This window comes from Bombus huntii, chromosome 11, assembly GCF_024542735.1.
Source record: "Bombus huntii isolate Logan2020A chromosome 11, iyBomHunt1.1, whole genome shotgun sequence".
In the NCBI taxonomy this organism is placed as follows: domain Eukaryota; kingdom Metazoa; phylum Arthropoda; class Insecta; order Hymenoptera; family Apidae; genus Bombus; species Bombus huntii.
This window is the reverse complement of record NC_066248.1, coordinates 5238441-5257334: the sequence shown is the minus strand read 5'-3', so window position 1 is coordinate 5257334 and position 18894 is coordinate 5238441. Positions and strand designations below refer to the sequence as shown.

At 39.0% G+C, this 18894-nt stretch overlaps 1 protein-coding gene across 6 annotated transcripts in view; it reads left to right on the top strand.

Annotated features, from left to right (window-relative positions):
- Nucleotides 1-18894, top strand: part of LOC126871416 (myelin regulatory factor-like protein) — a 69021-nt gene that overhangs the window by 38570 nt on the left and 11557 nt on the right. For 5 of the 6 annotated variants that reach the window (XR_007691646.1, XM_050630206.1, XM_050630204.1 and 2 more), the window contains exon 2: nt 15212-15305. Coding sequence is in view for 5 of the 6 variants with exons in the window: in XM_050630206.1 (XP_050486163.1) it covers nt 15212-15305 (94 nt within the window). In the remaining variant the exon portion in view is untranslated. Of the gene's footprint in view, nt 1-15211; nt 15306-17395; nt 17644-18894 lie in introns of those variants that run through there. The other variant, XM_050630207.1, reaches the window with a different exon arrangement.

Here is an 18894-nt window from a genome sequence, read left to right as displayed (position 1 = left end):
TGAAATTCAGTGTCTTTAGGGATCGTGCAAAGTTACCCTCATTGATTCGAAGATCCGCGGAAGCACCGCCCTCCTTGTTCAGGGGTAGAACGCTATTACGCTACAAGTATGGTGGTCGAACGACGCAATAAAGAAGCCAAGTGGAATCGGAGCGATCGTAAACGTTTGGGCAAATGATTCGATGTTAATCGTTCGATGAAGACGTCGTTCCTTCCTTCCGAATCTTCTGACTTAGAGGGTTTAGCGGTTTCTAACGTACAGCCACTTTTCAACGCGCGTCTCGTTCGATAGGATTTACGACGCTTTTGCAGATAATCAAGCCACCTCACCCGATTATTTATAGTTCGCTCACGATCGTTCGTTTATTTTTATGGATTGTTACTACGTTTTCCTTACGAGTCAATTCGATGTACAAATGGAAGACGCAGTGTCTTCGAACGCATCTTGTAGCCTCGTTCGAAGAGGAGTTTTTGCTTCAGACACTTCATAGAGTCGTTGAGAAAAATAAGTAAATATGATCGGAATATTTATGAGGTTTGGCCGGTGCTGCGAGTGTCGAAGAAATTTTATGAACGCTGAATACGAGAGTATGAAACGATTCGAGATCGATCATTTTCAAATCTTGCTCTTCAAACAAACGATAAACGTGTCTTTCGTTTTGATTCTTCGGAAATACTTTCTCTTGCTAGATATTAATTAATTCCATTCTAACAACGAATTATTAACAACGACATAGGTAGCGAATTAACTATGCTAACTCTGTTATTAACGATTCGAAGCGAAGTACTATAAACACAAATGCATAAATCAAAAAGTTGAGTTTCATAGTCGGACAGACCCTGAAGACCAGCCAGTAATTTAACCAATTTACAACAACACGACCATCTACGAGGACAAGGAGATTCTGGGGCATTTTCATGCGGACGAGGGGCTTGCACGAAACAACCCCTTGCGTCTCGAAGGCTGCTGGTAAGCGCCGCCCTCCGATCGCCCGTAGAAACCCCCACTACGTTTGGTAACATGGTGGTGGTACGAACGACCCTCGTCGATACCAAGAGGGCCACGATAATGCCGTTTTGTTTCCCCACGAGAAAGCAAGGGCCGCGTACCACCATCGTCTCGTTTCGATTCCAAATATCCATCCCCGGTCAGTCCATCACGATCGTTATCGAGAACGTCATCGATCCAGCGATCCTGCGCGATTCTCACGTGTTCGTGACAATTTTACCGCACGGACTTCTTCAACATTCCTCGATAGTGAATTTTAAACTTCATCCGGACCTTCGAACATTTCAAGGGAAGAACTCGAGGGAGCAATCGAGAGTCGGACACCGAGAACGCGCGATATACCGATCGCTGTGGCGGGTGAAAATTGATTAAAAATTAAAAAGATTTAATTAAGACTCTGAGGATTAACAAATTTAAGAATTCAAGGACTCGAGTATTCGGATAAATATCCATTCTTCCTTCTTTTCGTAACGAGGCACATTTTTCGTTAACATGGAAAGATCGGAGTGGTTCCACGGATTTCCAACGACCAATTGCGACTTTCGAAGCGCAGTTATGTAGTGGTGCGAGTGCTGTCGTGATTTTCTGCCAGACATTCCTCCGAGTGTGATCGAGTTCCCTCGAAATCGGTCCAATCATGGAATTTCCATGGACCCTGCAGCACCAGACGGCCGATCCCGTTCAAAACCCACGGAGCCACCATCAGCCCGAGCATCACGAGGATTCTGGAATTAATCAAGCCGGCGCTCGTCGATTATTGCCCGTTGCAGGTAATTTCGACTGGCGGAAAAATGTGAAAAAATATCCGCGAGCAAATCGAGGCCGGCAGAACCGGTAGTTTAAATTTGGGAAAAATTTCTTGGAAACGGGAACACGTCGCTCGACCGGTTATTAAATATCAGAGCAGGTGGCAACGGGTATTATGCTTTTCCATTTTAGAATGGCGGTTTGTTGACTTTAGAGTCGCGTTATCGCTACGAAGGAATATTTCGAATTTCAAATAGTTCGAATGGAATAGCCTGTTAGATCCAGCAGAAGATATAATCGCTAAGACAAGTAATATTTTAACATCTTCGACATTTCGATATCGCGTCGAGCAACATTTTACCAAAGCGATAAGAAAATTAAATAAAATGAGAATTTTAACAAGATAATATTTAAAACCGGCTGGCTTGCATGAAATGGGAAACGCGATTTTGCGTGTTCTTCCCCTCCAGTTTTCATGTTATAACGTGGTATTTTATTCTTGTCTTGTGCTTTATTTGTTTTCGTGTGTTTTTTTTTTTTTTTTTATAAGACAGGTGAGTTTTATGATGTTCATTGTTATAGCTTCCTGTTAAATCACGGTTTTACGAGATCGTCGTATTGTTTGCACGTATCGCGTTATGTAACCACGTCGAATGTCTCATCGAGTTTCGCACCAAATCGAATGGCAAACTTCGGTAGTCACGGTGCGTTTTGGTGAAGCATGCTCTTATGCCATTTACCATATTTTTTCTTTTTCTTTGCCGATAGAAACGAAAGCGGTGTAATGTTCCCTCTCGAAATGTTCCTCGATCTATTAAGATATTTATTATTGTTAAATAACCAACTATTATTAATTAACAAACGTAAGAAACGTGGTTGAAATAAAAGTGCAGGGTATTTTGTGGAACGATACAGTTTAAAAGCTGGCAGCAACTATCGAGCAAATAAAAGATATCGCTATCGACTTTGAAATCGTTTGAATAAATCTTGGATATCGAGTTAATTCATCTTTTCCAATTAACGGGTTAAAAATGCATACAATACGATTTCATTTGTAATAAACAGTCGTTCAAGGAAGCAAACGAACTTTTATCCCAATCTGATATTAAAATCTTCGAATGCAGCTCGTGCTAGACAATGGTTTGCTCTCGTGAATCTGATTAGAAATCGTAAATAAAAGGGATCATAAAAGCGTGAATTGAATGTAACAATGATACATACGGGTTAAAAAGAAAGGTAATTAGGGAATCGAAGTAATTATTTATGTCGTAAGTTTATCATTAGATGCATGTAAAATGGCGTAATTGTAATTGTGTTCGTGTTTTCCATTAGTCAAAGTCTGTTCTAGAGGGACCAACTATACCGTAGCGAAACAATGGAGAAACGTGCGACTACGACTTTCTCCGATTATTAATGAAACGCTTTTTATTGTTATCGTAATGGCGATCCATAGATCCGTGCGCTTTGGCTATCTTCGTTCGCCGGAAACTTCCGGGAAGTAATATCGCTCGAAGTCACTGAAAATGAATTGTAACATGCAATAGTCGTTTTCTAACCAATAATACCGGTAATAGCGGAAGAGCAATATTTTTCTATCGAATCGAACGATTTGTACCATGAAGTCGTTAATTTACATTTCTTATTTCGACTCGAGTGATTTCCAAGTTATTTAAAAAAAAAAAGAAAAAAAAAATTGAAATTGAGAGAAATTGCACGTACAATTCGGGCAACTGGAATTAATTTGCTTTTCGTTTCATATTACGCTCGATAACATTGCGCCCATAAAACAAGGAAATAAAAGAATCTACCTAAAAGAGAAACTATACATTAACTTATAAAAGTGCCGTTTCATCGCGGGATGAAAGGAACGTTATCTTGCTAACGAATCATCGTAATTCCTTCTAAATCTCTTTCGCCGTTCTAAGAGCCTAAATTAACACTTCGATTTAGTTTCAACAATCTTCCCATTTATAACGAAGCGAAAGAAGAGATCATTCAGAGGAAGGAAAATAAAGTAACATCTCGCGTACCGTTACTATAAAACTCTATCATTATACATCTATGAATAGACATACGAGTTTAACGAGTTCAATTCAACGGTTATTCGACAAAAAGCATCGACACAGAGATTCCATTATGTAAGATTATTTTAACAAGTTTCGCAAGTTCACAGTTACGCGATGTTTATTTCATAGCCAACCGCATACTCCGGTGAATTACTCCTTGCCAACTTCGTCCAAAAATGTCACTCGACATTCTGTTTCTAATTAAATAATTGTTCGACGAGAGTCTCGCAACAGATATTCTATTATACAAAGTTGCATAATTTTTGCTTTACAACTACATCACCTTCATCCGATATCTTTATACACTGATTGCACTTAGGTTTCATCGACGCCATCCTGAATTACCATTTATAAACCTCTCTAATCGCCACATCATGTTCTTTCTCCAATTAAACAGCTACTCGATAAGAGTCCTCGGTACAGAGATTGTCTATTGCACAAAATCGTGCAATTTTCGCCAATTCACAGCTGTACAACGTTTATTCGATGTTTCTGTACATTAGTCGAGTGACCAAGCCGAGGACCCATCGACGTCATCCTGAATTGTCTCCCGTGGACCTTTCTAGTCGTCACGTCATGTTCTTTCTCCAATTAAACAGCTACTCGATAAGAGTCCTCGGTACAGAGATTCCGCCACACGAAATTATAGAATTTTCGGGAATTACAGTTATACGATGTTTACTCGGTACACTGATCGAGCGACGAAGCTTAGGATGCATCGATGTCTCGGTAAATTAGCCCTCGTGAACCCCAGTTAATAGCCACGTGACGTTCTTTCGACACCTATTATCGAGCATCGAACTAAACGTGTGCCGCGTTTATCCGGTGAAAATCGCTGGGATTGCGTGCCCTCGTGGGGTTCAACACCTGTCGGTGGCCGGTTCATCCCTCCGTGACCCTGTAATTGCCGTGAAAAAAGTTGCGTCGAAGCTTGCGTTGCCCGATCGTTTAAGCGGTAACACAGTGAGTTCGGCAGCTGCCCCGACGATTAAGGGGGTGAAATCGTCGATTCGGCTCGATTAACTTCCTCCGTTTAAGCGTTCTTCCGGTTCTGCAAGCGGCTACGAGTATCAGAGGCCGAGTCTCACGGGTCAGTTGGTTGAGAAGCGATTCCGTGGAAAATTAGTTCCAGCGACAGGTGATCGCTGTAATTTCGATAACTCGACAAACGCAGTAGATCTCGTAATTCTACCATTGCAATTTCTAGAATATTTTAATCGAAGGAATGCAAAATATTCGCAGTTCTTTCGTTCGAAGAGATTACAAATTATACGAAATATTCCGCTGAAGAAAATCGAAGAGTCACTGTTAGAAGTTTGGATATTCTTTTCGCGAAAACAACGACAACGTTTCAGTCAGGTTCTTTCGTTGCACATCTAAAAACTATTAGAAAGTCCTTAGTTTGTTCTTTTGTTAAATACTTCTAGGAAATTTTTTATGTAAAATAAAAAGAGCCGGGGGAAGTATTTTATTAGACGATATCTCGAATATTAGAAAAGAAAAAAAACGTTCCGTCTGAGAGAACATTTTAGTACTCTGTAAGTTATATTTTATTCGGATCATTGCCGTGCATTTTTGTTGCAGGTAATTAGTATGATTATCAGTTTCGTAGACAGCGGACGAACTTTTTACGATGCCGAACGAAAGTGAGCTAATTTTCATAGAGGCGACACGGCTCGAACGGTTTACAGCGCATTTCTATTTGCACTGTCGGAGAAAGTCGACGGTGTCGGTGCACGAATCGTTTTGCATCGTTTCGGGCTCGATCGATCGAACCGGACGAGAGTCTGTCCATTTTTATGCCCGGAGAGTCGCAATTAAAATCGTGTCTTTTCTATTCTTGAACCCTGCAGGTTATTGACCAACAGAAGCATTTACATATGAAACTTCCTGTTTTGCGTCACACCGAATAAAAATAAAATGCTCGAACGAACCATACTTTCGTTCTTATTCTCACATTCGTGTTTGCTAAAGTCTCCTGAATGCAAAGTTACGAGAAATCTATCAAGCAAGAAGAGAAGGAGTAGTTTCAAGGAAGAAACTATCTTTCTATATAACGTTGCTTAACATTACGACGGTCAATAACAACATTATCTATTTATATATTTCCTTAATTGCTCATTATCCCTACCTTTTAACTTGTATTCCGAATATTCGTAGTCATCGAACTTCTCTAAAAACACGACAAAGAATTTCGTTAATTCTTGACATACAAGCAACCATCGCGGTATTATTCAACGTTTTTTTAATCATTTTCGATTCAATTTATACTGTTGTCAACGTCGAAAAATATCGAAACAAAATTCTTGTCGACACGCGCGATTTCTGGTTTCAATTTCACGTCAAAGATCTTGTAACGTTATAAACCGCCTTTGCTGGTTAAAACGAGAGGACGAACGAGGTATAAAAATTCGATGATTGCAGCCGGATTAATATAATAAGTTGTCTTCTGTTGATTTCACTTAGAAACGTACACCTCCTACAACGATTATTTTCACATGCTGTCTCTTGATCGTTACGCAACATTTCAGTGTGTTTCTGAGGAACGAGCATCTGCTTTTTCTTATCGTGCAACAGCACAGTTTGAAACACAATTAATCGATATTGCTGGAAGCGAGAATAATAAATTTTCGTGGCAAATCCTGTTCACCACACGAAAGCTACACGTGCAAATGATTACGTCGTCGGTATGGAACACGTGTCGCCTTCGGTAATATCAAATCTCACGTATACACACCGCCACGTGTCGATTACGTCTCGTTCGTGAACACGCTTAAATTTTACCGCTTTTATCCGGCGCAAGAATTTTCTGCGCGCGATTAGTTCTCGTTTCGTGATCACCGAGCAATCATTGGTACCAGCACTGACGCAACTGCACAGATAAGAGGTATAACGACGTCGCGTTTTAGATACATTGCACCTATCGAGAATATAAAGTAAGCTTGCTTAACTAAGTTCTTTAACTGTCATTAAATACCTCTGACCGAGTGTTTACAATTTTCGAAATTATGATCAGGCTCGAATGCTCAACTTATCGTCGAACAGGTTTTCTTGAAATATTCGTGAAATTCTTTAAATGAACGTAATGAAAAAATTTGTCAGAGTTCGCAAGTTTATTTGAAAATTCATTTTTCAATTCTTTCTATGCTGCTTAAACGAACAAATGTAACAAATCAGTTAGTCTTCATCCTTTGACGCGTCTTAAAGATATTTTATCGGTGCGCGTCTATCGGATGGAACATCCCGTTTGTAGCGCTCTGAATTTTTGCCCATTAAATGTTAAACACGTGCTGGAAGGATACACCCTTGACCTAGAAAACGGTAGCCGTGAACGTTCCGACAAGATCGATGTTCGATTGGAAAAGATGGGATTCGAAATCGTTCAGTCAAGGTTGCCCGTTGGTCCATCGAAACGTGAATTCGAGCCTGTTCGCGCACGAACTTACGTAAACACGTAACACTGTTAATGGAATCCACGTTAATTACATTGTTTGGAACGAGCTTCAATTCGGATGATTTCGTGGAGTTGCGATGGTCAGAACGATAAGAACTTCCGTTTGCTTCCGAAACTACGATTCCGCTTTCCATTACTTCACATGGAATTGTTCTTTCTGTTATCCGAAATATACGAAGCTCGAAACGGACAACGTTGAAAATTCTTCGAGAATAATCTTCGATTCATTGATCGAAGAATTATTAATCAAAGAATTCGATGAATTAAAACGACGGAAAAATTCAAATCGATTCTCCACTGTTGACTAAACAAATTTTTCTTTCTGTTTTGTAAAAACATCGGTCAGTTAACACAGACAAAATGGAACAATTTTTTGAGAATAAATTTCCACAATTTCCGATTCAGATCGATCGCGTACGAAGCTTGGTGAATTAAAGAGGCGTAGGAAATTCAAATTCGATTCGCGATCGTCCTAATAATATTTTTCACTCGATTCTGGAAAAGTGGTAAAAAGGAAAATGTTGCTAAGGTCCGAGGAACGATCTTTAATAATACAGCGATTTTTACCTTTTAAGCCGGCCGATTTAATGTATAATCACCGCTGTTTCGAGTCGCCTAACGACTTCCTCTTGCTTTGTTCCTAATAACAATGTAATTATTACGCAAAAGGCAGAAACTCGGTGAAACTCCGAACTTGCCCGATGGTGTACACGCCGCCATTGGCGCTCACCGTGGAAAAAAGACAATCTTTTTTTCTTATCTTAGAAAGTTATTCATCCTGGCACGACGATTTTGCGCGGACAATGAAATTGTCTCGCGGACAAACGCGAACGTCCGTCTTCGTTTCTCACTTTCGCATCCCGTCTTCTCCTACCTTTTCTTCGCTTCTGCCTCTAGTTGAATCGAAAAATATTCTCCTCGCAATTTCACAAACGCTTTTTTCCTTTTTCTTCGCCTTCCTGCCCATTCTAAATATAACCTGTTCGTTTCTACGCTTTTTCCTACGCTTTTTTTCTATCCTCTACTCTCTCGAAATAAATTAATGGGACGTTAAGAAGAGACGAAAAGGTAGATCATTGACAGTTTAATCTACTTTTCGGTATACCTTGGTGTAAAAGAAGAAAAAAAAAAAGAGAAAGAAAAGAGGGCAGTCGATAGACCGTGAGGTTTTTACGTATCGAAAACGCAAAATTGAACATAGAACGGTAATTACGTAGTTCAGTGTGACTTACTTCGTAAAAATGAGAATATATTTTCTCAGGTGGATTCGCTTAACGTCGAGAAACTGAACAAGACCGACAGTCAAACAGTCAAAGTGGAAAAAAGACAGCCAAGTTATGAAGAATGGCTATAACACAGTGCGAGAACGTATAAAATATGTAAAGTAGAATACTCGTTATAATCTTTTTGATAGATAAAATCTAGGTCAAGTTCTATATCCTCGCGTCCAGAAAAATGTCAATTCGCATTTACAGATCCGCGGATCGACAATCGACTTACGTAGAATCACCGCGTTTTAGATTCTCGCGTTTCAAAGATAATTGAAAAAAATGTAATATTTCCATTGTTCTATCGTTGTCGATTGTGCGGCAAAAATCACACTTGTTTACCTATACATATACACGGCCGGTTGTCGTAATAATATTCAGATTTAAGTCCATCTTGCTGCAGCCCAGGGGCGGTGTTTGGTCGATACTTCGAGGAGGGATTGGTTGGCAACGACCCAACCACCGGTATAATTCAACCCTCGGATTTCTGTCGCGTATATTATATTGGCTTCAGCCTATATTACTCCCCCAGCGATTACTTGGCTGACCGTTTCAAAATGGTGAACGCTTCTTGCGTGGAAATTTTCGATTCGTTCTCTTCCTTAGAACGACGATAAATGGAATTATCATTGCCGAGTAAGCGGAATTATATTGCATGAATTTTTATGGAATACAGAATTTTTACTTGAAACGCGTACAGTCGCAATTATATGCGATATACGTAGAGTATCGTTTAACTTATATTATTACGACACAGATTAATTATCAGAGTGCGGATTTTTCTGTAAATAAAAAGTCTCTCTCGATATAATTTCGATGACTCTTTCCAGATCTTTTCCTCCCTCTCCACTTTTTTCATGAAACTGCTTCGCAACTAGCTCGCTTTGCTCCGATTCGTTCGATAGAACGTGTACAAACGAAGTACGTAACACCGTGCACTTTTTTCTGCATTTGTCAAATTCTTCGAAACTTTCGTCCCACCCGTTGTAAACTATAACTGTTAAACTTATATCGCTGTTTTATTTTTTTTTTTTTTGTAATTACACGATAGCGTTACTTTTGCTACGGGGAACAGAATTTCTAAGATATCGTAACTCTGATCTGTAATGGGAGATTTTTCCACAAGCGAATAAATAAATAAATAATTTAAAAAGTTAGAATCTAGACGTTTGACTTGCATACTAAATATCATAACTGTATTGCGTTGATATTAACGTTGATTGGTTTGCGGGAAACTTAACATCGTAAACGTGCACAGAATGCGTATACAAAAATATGCAAAACATGGAAAGCGTAATATTTGTTAGGATACTCGGTAGATGAAATAAACTACACACGTTCCATTCTTCGGCTTGTGCTCTTAGAAGTATAAATTTCCATGAGCATCCGCAGCTTAATCGTAACAAATATACTAAACTTTACGATATTTCATATATATTTGCGTGTTTTATGCATTCCATGCACCGTTCAACCTTCAAAATTTTTCACCAACGCGCAAAAATCCAGAGTCCAATAATTATCGATAATTCGGAAGCTTGGCGATCGTCGAAGAACAGTTGCCCGCTTAAAATTCCCACTTCGTTCGCCCCGCTATATCGGGACTAAATTCCCGAAAATGTGTAACGCGATTATGCAAAGCGATCGATGTACTTTTAGACAGCGTTCTTTTTATAGTAGAAGAGCCAATTACGATTTTTCTCACGCGTTTCCGTCCCAGTGTGTTCTTTCACCTTCGACGACGGTCACCTGGGATTCTCCTAAAGAGCCAACCAAATAAGAAAAAAGAAGATAAAGACAGGACGAAGAGAAACTGGAACGTACGCGAATTTCCATATTACAAAACGTCAGTCTATTTGAGCAGCTTCTAATTTCCTCCCGTTCCGCTCCAATTCCCTCGTATTCTTTTCTTCTTCTTTCTCTTTATTTATATCGTAACGTAGAAACACCGCGGAGTTATTTAAAAGGATAATCAGACACGCGGAATAGTTTCGTCATGTACGACGATAATTTATTATCTGCATAGGAAATATGCAAATAAGGCAGTTTAGAACACGTTGTCGCGGATTCTCGATCGATTACGACAGGTTTCTCTTCAATCGAATTCCACCACCGTTTCTGGATGCAGTGCTTTCGAAACGTTTCGAGGAAGAGGTAGCCAGAAACTGTTATGCGGCTGCCCGTAAACAGGTTCGCATGAAAACGTAAACTCGTTTTAATGTCCGCCTTAACGCGTGTCCTTGTTCCGTCTTTGCATTTTTATAGGCGTCGTGAGACATACAGCTGCACTAGCGCGCCGATGCTATTCCTCGAATCTCTGCGAGGAAACGAACAAAGAAGAAGAATTATTCCATCGATTACTTCGTTGCACCAGAGTTTAGAGTTTGCTCGTCTCGTTTCGCCTTTTCCTTGCGAGTTTCTTCGCGTTCGAAGCGACGTATCTCCGCCAGCCAGTACAACCGTGTTAAAGGCAGCTAACGAAACCCGAAATTGCAGATTCTAGCACTCGAAGATCTGAGAATTAATTACCTCGCGAGTTTGGAAATCGAAAAATTCGCAAGCTTGAACGTCGAAAACCTTACGAGTTTGAAAATTGGGAGATTTGAGAGCTCGAAGAGTCGAAGGTGGGAAGATTTGGCAGTTCAAAGGTTCGAAATTTTGAAAAGTCGAAGGTTCCAGGACTTTTAAATCTGCGATTCGAAACACCAGACTTTTCAAGAACTTTTTTCTTTTCGCCTGAATCTTAATCGAGGGCCTGACAATATTTCTCGCTGGCAGCGACGTGCAGCGAGCAGTTCGACGAACGAGTAACATGTTTGTCGGCGGGTCGTTGTTACGAACGTGATGACGTTCATTGATGGGTCGAGTTGGCTCGTACGATGCGTATTTTCGAACCGAAGTCTTAAAGGCGCCCTTACACTTGCTCCCTAGCATGAATGGCCGACCGGAAGCCACGAGTTATGACACTTGACATGGAGTCTTAAGCGCTTAAGTGTGGCCAAGCTGCGTGATCACATTGTATTCTTCGTACACAGGCGCTTGCAGTCGAGAAACATGGCCTGATTCTCCTCTGTAATTACCAGCCTCCCAGTAGGCTGACATTATTATTAATTTTAGTCTTCAGCAGATTCAGAACCAGAAACAATTTTACAAAACAATTGTTCGACGTTATACGAATTTCGTCGAATTGAAATTAAGCTACTTAATTACGGATTCTTATTACGGCAAGCATAAATTATGCTGTTCGATAAGATATTTTTATCTAAACACATTTTTCTGCAAGTTTCGGCATAATATTTTATACACTACGCGATATGCGAGTAACACGTGCAAACGGTGATCAGGCGATTCCTTATAAAAAAACAAGGAGAAAACGCGCAACAAAATTTGTTCGTCGGAGACGTAGCTTTCGCGACAATCGAATTTCAACATTTATCGAATATACTTGAACGTGGTTAATTCCAGGCTAAATAGGAGAAAATAGAAATAATAGAATAGAAGATAAGTTGAAAACGTGGAATAAAATTGTCCCATAAAACTCACTGTTTCAGAGAAAATTTGGAAGATCATACGCGTGGACGAACTTTAAACGAACAAATTTTATTGCCCGCGTTTTACTCGTTTTCGCACGTAGAATAATCCGCTTTTGATCGTTTACTCGCGGCTAATTGGTAACTAGCGAAATTCACGTATATCAGACAAACTTCCAAAATCAGTTTTCTCGAAAACTAAGCGCCGCGGGAATTCCATCTATATTTTCTTTTATTTTTTTTTCGGAAGAAATCGCCTCGCGCATTGTACGCGTTATTCGACCGCATTCCGTGTAGCAAAATTGGATAAAACCCCCAAGTAAAAATTATTTCCTTTTAACCATCAACCTATGGATCACTCAAAACGCACAAACTTCCTCGTCGGATCTATGAAAACGGTGGCACAATATTTTTCTGAAACTCAATCTTCTTTTTTACGTGAATGTTGAAACTTCAGATTCTGTTAGATCTTGGACCAAAAAGAAAAAAAAACTTATCAATTACTCGTTCTTGGCAATAAAATACGTTTGTTTGCAAAACTATTGTACAAGTTTCGTAGTTCAACGGTGAAACTACAAATCGAGATTTCTCTGCGATACCGATCGTCGATCGGACTTTTCTCGTCCGAGTGGAACCTCGTAAATCAGAAAGCAACGCTGTGGTGTTCACCATGGAGGATTTTACGGGGAAGGAATTTACACGATCGAAGAAATTCCGGTGCGATTCTACCGCGATGTACATGTTCGTGTACGTTGACACTTTGATCCTTCGGCCGCATAGCCTTCCACCTCTAATTGGCCGTGAAATTCTCTCCCACTCGATGAACTCGCACTTTCTCTTGCACCGCGATCATTAGAATCCATAAGCTGTTTCCTAAGATTCCTGACATCGCGTATCGTTACTTATCGCTAGACTGCGAATTTTAATGGAAATTCGAATTGTTACAGAGTAAGAAAAGTTCAGTAGAAATTTACTTCACTTAGAAATCGTATCGAGCAACTTATATCGCATATTTCATACAGTTTTGCATGTTATACGCGTACTGTGCGTTCCTGCGTCTCTAAATTTAACGTTACTTGCTATTCTCATTAAATCGTGGATTTTAAAACGAAAACTTACGTCTTTTTGTACAGGCGATTTTTTTTTATAGAGAAATAGAATTTTAATAGAAATCTGCTTTATTTATTAGAAATTATAATTAATAGATACTTCACGTCGGATATTTTATATACAGGGTGGTTGGTAACTGGTGGTACAAGCGGAAAGGGGGTGATTCTACGTGAAAAAAGAAGTCGAAAATATGGAATAAAAATTTTTCGTTTGAGGCTTTGTTTTCGAGAAAATCGACTTTGAATTTTCGCTCGGTACGCGTGCGGTACGTTATAACTGATGTCACCGTAGATCGTTGTCTCGATGGAAAAATTTAAAGAAAAAAAAAATTAAAAAAAAATTTTTATTCTATTTTTTCGACTGTATAATATAATATACAGGGAATAAAAATTTTTTTTTGATTTTTTTTTCTTTAAATTTTTCCATCGAGACAACGATCTACAGTGAGATCCGTTATAACGAGACGCGATAAAGTGTACGCGTACCGAGCGAAAATTCAAAGTCGATTTTCTCGAAAACAAAGCCTCAAACGAAAAATTTTTATTCCATATTTTCGACTTCTTTTTTCGCGTAGAATCACCCCCTTTCCATTTGTACCACCAGTTACCAACCAGCCTGTATATGTTTGCGTATTATTTGCATGCTGTATTTTTGCATTTCTAAACTCTGTTATATCTAGCTATCGTTAAACATTTAATGCTATGCGAATCGTTCAGAATAAAATTACAGCAGTTAATCATTGAAAAGTAGAGATTAGCGACTACGTTACGAGCATTAGTTGTTTCGAAGTTCACTTCGCGACTTATCGTTGTTCGACGTTGGAGTTGATTGGTTTAGCTTCTCTAAGGATTCGCATAACAAATCCGCCAGAAAAGCGAAGACATAGGAAGACATAGGTTGATGGTAAAACGCAGTAAAATACGGAATTCCACAGAGACACAGAATTAGCGACTGCATTGTCCAATGATTTCGAAATCAATCCCTTAACGTGTGTTCGGCCGAGAGACCTTTAAGAAGACCTCGAGGTGAAATATGTTCGTGCCTCTACGTTGCTTGTTCTCACCTGTAACGCCTCGTTACTCCCACGCGGATGTCTCTCTCACGGAATACCTGAATTACCTGCATCCTTGTTCCTAAACGCAGCTCGCTGCAAGAAACAACTCGGATACGTAAACCAGGATACGTGTCGTTTCTCGCCTCTATTCGCGATTATATTCGAAGATCTAATTTTCTATCGAAGAAACCATCGGTTCAAAAAATTATGAAACTTTGGCAATATGCACAGGATATTGCATTACTTCTTTTTTCTTTTTTTTTTTTCTGTTTAAATTCACCGTGAAAGGGAGAAATCGACACCTGAAAATCCGACTGTTTTACGATATCGCGTCACAACTCGGGAATCCCAAGAGATAGGAAAAAATGTTTCGGACAAAATTTACTCACGTTAATTAGGATCCCTCATTTGGAGAACGATTTATCAACGTTATAGCGAGTTATAACGCAAGATCCAAAGCAATTGGATATTCACGTGTCGATTTCAAGCCTTTAAAATAACTTCGTGCGGCGAAAAGAGATTGCGTAATACCTGTACGTGTCTGCAAAATTTCACAATTTCCAGGATTTGGGGATCTTTATCTGTATAAGTATTAGAAGAAGAAGAGCAATTAGAAATTTTGTAGAAAATTCTTCTCTAATTTTCATCTTCTCTTACTTATCGCGCATTCGAAATACTTTGAACCTTGCAGGAACGGTTATTCGTTTTTTAATACTTCATAACAACAAACGAACGTTTCACTATCGTTTTCGATTGTATTAAACGATCGGCTAATACGTCGTAGACAATTTTTCTACTAAAACCAATTGACTTGGTCGTTCTATTATTGTGCTGTGTTTTCACATCGTATACCGTAAGACACCACGAGAAAACGTATATTTAGACGGGATTCGCGTTATCACGATCTCATAAGATCTTTGCCAGATAACAATCGTGAGGTAGCAGAATGAAACATGGATTCTTCTCGTTTTACACAGGTCGGGGCGATTTCGTCGGAGGCATAGACAATGAGGCCCTGGACTTCTCGCAGTTGGAAGATTTCATCAACAGCGACAGCGAACAACCCGCCACGTAAGTGATATTTATCCTTCTAAGTGGTATTTATCTCTGATATAATTTTTTATATCTTCTAATTATTTTTTACAATTATTTTCTATCTTATATTCATCCAGAGCAATAGAAATTTTTTATTTAAAAAATTGCTTAATTTTCGGTTAGAAGTTAATCATTTGATTAACTAGTTCGAAGGATATCTCGTGTTTTGTAGCGGATTTTTCAAAAATTTGGAAGCGCACGCTGACTGAAACGATAAACAGCTAAAAGATTGCGAATCGAATTCGTTTTTAACGAATCGATAAACAAGCTTTTCACGCCGACGCGACGCGTTAATTGTTTCGATGTTGCAATTAACAGAAGCTGAGTTTTCTGCTTAGCTAAGATTCCTTTCCACGTTTGTTACACGATGAAAATGTCGCACTTTGATCAGACAACGCGTGATTTTAAGTTTAAGTCTTTCTCTCTCTTTTTTTTTTCTTTTGTTTTAACGACAACGACGTTTGACTTGAACTGGAAGCCATCGTTAACGCCTACATCACAGAGACACGTGTTCGTGTGTAACAACGTTGAGCAAACAGAATCTCCATTGCCATGATTCGTCAGTGTGTTCTACTTATCAATCTCTTTGCATCGACTTTCATGAATTCTTCGATAAGAACGAAAATTTGTTTGTACATTTGTTTGTCAATTTTTTAAATATTTACAACTTTTACAATATACTGCAACTAGATATACATTTTCTAAAATATTGAAATCACTGACTTACATACGTAAGTGTTGGTGCAAAATAAAATTTTTCATGAAGAAAGTGGCTCGCAAAAGTATTCGTACCTTCGTCACGGCAAGCTTTTATTATTTATATCGCACCTGTTGTATTAAACATTTTGAAATTTTATTAACACTGTAATCTGACGCGACTGACATTATCATATCGCAGGATATTTATATAACAGCGGCAGGATGTTCGTTGTAAAGTTATATTTAGTAAAAAATTAGATACACGGTATGGATAGTTACTTTAAACATATGAAAAATATTACAAAAGTACCGACACTTACTAACATTGTGGATGATTACACGTTTAAGTGGTTTTGCTGTCTCCGCAAAGTACATACTTGTAACTTCTGTATATATTTCCAGAAGCGTTAAAATTTTTCCAACATGATCATGACAGTTGGGTGTCATTACACACACGTAATATATCCATGAAAAGTGTACGAGCGCTTCCGTCAGTCACTGCAATAAGAAATCTCCTACTATTTGCGTTTGCAAATTATTACGTAAAACAAATCCAATAATTCGTAGAAAATATTAGATTGCCCGAAAAGTGTCTTTCTATTACAGACACGTCTTTTACGACGATGCATCATTATACAATCATGAAACCTAATTTGTCGAACGTTGCGATCTTTATTTTGATAGAACAACAATTTCGATAAAATAATATAAAACGAAAAATATCGTGCATCCATTATTTCCTTATAAAACTTTATAAGAAACTTTTCGGACCACCTAATACCGTAACTATACGTACACACTTTACGCTCGAATACCAAGAAAATTATAAAATAACGTGGAAGTTGTAAAATAATTACTAGAAAAATGTAAAAGGATCTACAGCAAGTTACTTCTCGAAATTATTGCATACGTACAACAATATACTTGGTAACTCGAAAATACTCGATCACCGAATACCCATCTGTAAATTGCTCACGATTTACGTATTTATCAACGTTCCCCTGCTCGCCGTATTCACAGCTTACAAACGCCACACGCAAATTGACACTTTCATCCGGTGCATCTGAAAACATTCGATAAAAACAGATAATGGAAAACTTATGGCCGACAGTGTACACGTCTGCATAAAACGCGTGCAGAAGAAAAAGGATGGTGCACGCGTGTGATAGACACGAACGTACGAACAGTCGTCGAGTACAGTCGTCGAACACAATAATCGTGTATGTATAGGAACGTGCACGCGTGTAGAAAAAGCAGACAGATATCGCGTGGTAGCGACCGCAGAGGTGTAATGATATAATGACAGAGACAGGCTGGACGGAATTGATGGAATCAGTGCTTGCCGTGTTAGGCCTGGTAATCCAACCTAACGCACTCGTCCCATTAAAGGCCCCGCGCTGATCTCAGAAACAGATTTCATTCACGGATCAACCGAATGGAAGCTCTTCACCCTTGATCCCTGTTGCGCCGCGGGTCAATGGGATTAAAACCGCTGGAAATTGTCTATTATAGCTTCCATTCCGTGTTTCATATGCGATTCTGTGCGACTTTCGATGGTGCGGTTGTCTCGAAATAAATTTCGTTTGGCAAAATCAAGATTCATTTGGCAATCGAGGTAAGGTCGGTTGGGACTACGATAGCTGGAAAAATGCTCCATCGTAGCTTTCGTTCGGTGTTTCGTATATTTTTTTTGGGGGGGGGGGGAAATTTCGAAAGTTTCGAGTCTTGGAAAATAAAGGTTGTTTGGGAAAATGAAACTTGAAGCGTGATCTCTGTTGCGTCGAGGGTCGATCGAAACAGCTGGCAATTGTCTAACGTAGATGATTCCGGAGGAAATTTCGAACATTTGTCGCTTTGGAAATTTAGAGAGACAGCAAATTGCGAATCAAGTGACTGGTCGAAAAGGAATTTTGTTTGAGAAAATTAATCGAATGTCAACTGTTTAAGAGCGATCCCTGTCGTGTCAAGAGTCAATAGAGTTAAAACAGCTAGAAATCGTCCAACGTAAGTCCTACGTTGCGTGCATGATTCTGTAGAAAGTTGAAGAAGTTGAAGGATTTGTGTAGGACTCCAAGACGCTTGGTAACAGGCTATCGAGTACAATTTTTATGAGCTTCTATTGCAGACGTAAAATTTGGATTAAATTGAGAATCTGAAGAGCGAGGAATTAAGAAAAGACGTTAGATTTAGCTTTGGTAAACGATGTTATAATATCAACGTCACGATACTGTTTACTGATCGCCACGAACGGGAGATAAAATTCTTTCCAATAAACTGTTAGTAAGGAATGCATAAAAAAGGAGAACGTAATTGTTCTTGAGCCAAGAAGAAAATATTCAATGGTAATTGGTACAAGTTTCAAGGATTCGTGGATCTGAAATCGCGACAGGATAATTGCATAATTACGAGGAGCAACATAATCGTATCTATTATTCAATGTAAATCCTTGTTTAGATCGTGTCAGGGAAACGGAATTCGTAGAAAAATCTCGAACGGAAAATCCGAAAATCCAGTTTTCTCTCGACAGCAGACAAACGCTAATATCGATAAGAATACATTGAAACATCGAGTAATTTGTTATTATCATTCGTTTATCGATGATAATTATTGCAGCCGTCGATATCGATCGATTCGTTAAGTTCCAATCATTCTTTTCGAGCAGAGTATCCGCTTCGTATATCGAGCCTTAACATAGGAAAACAATTTACTTGAAATAAACCTATAATTAATAAGACAAGAGTATGATTGGATAATGACCTATAGCGCATAATTCATTTCCTTAGATACGTTGGAAGATGCAAACGTCCGATAAATTCCTGCGATCCTTCCATCATAGGACCTCTGTTAATCCACAGCAATATAAAAT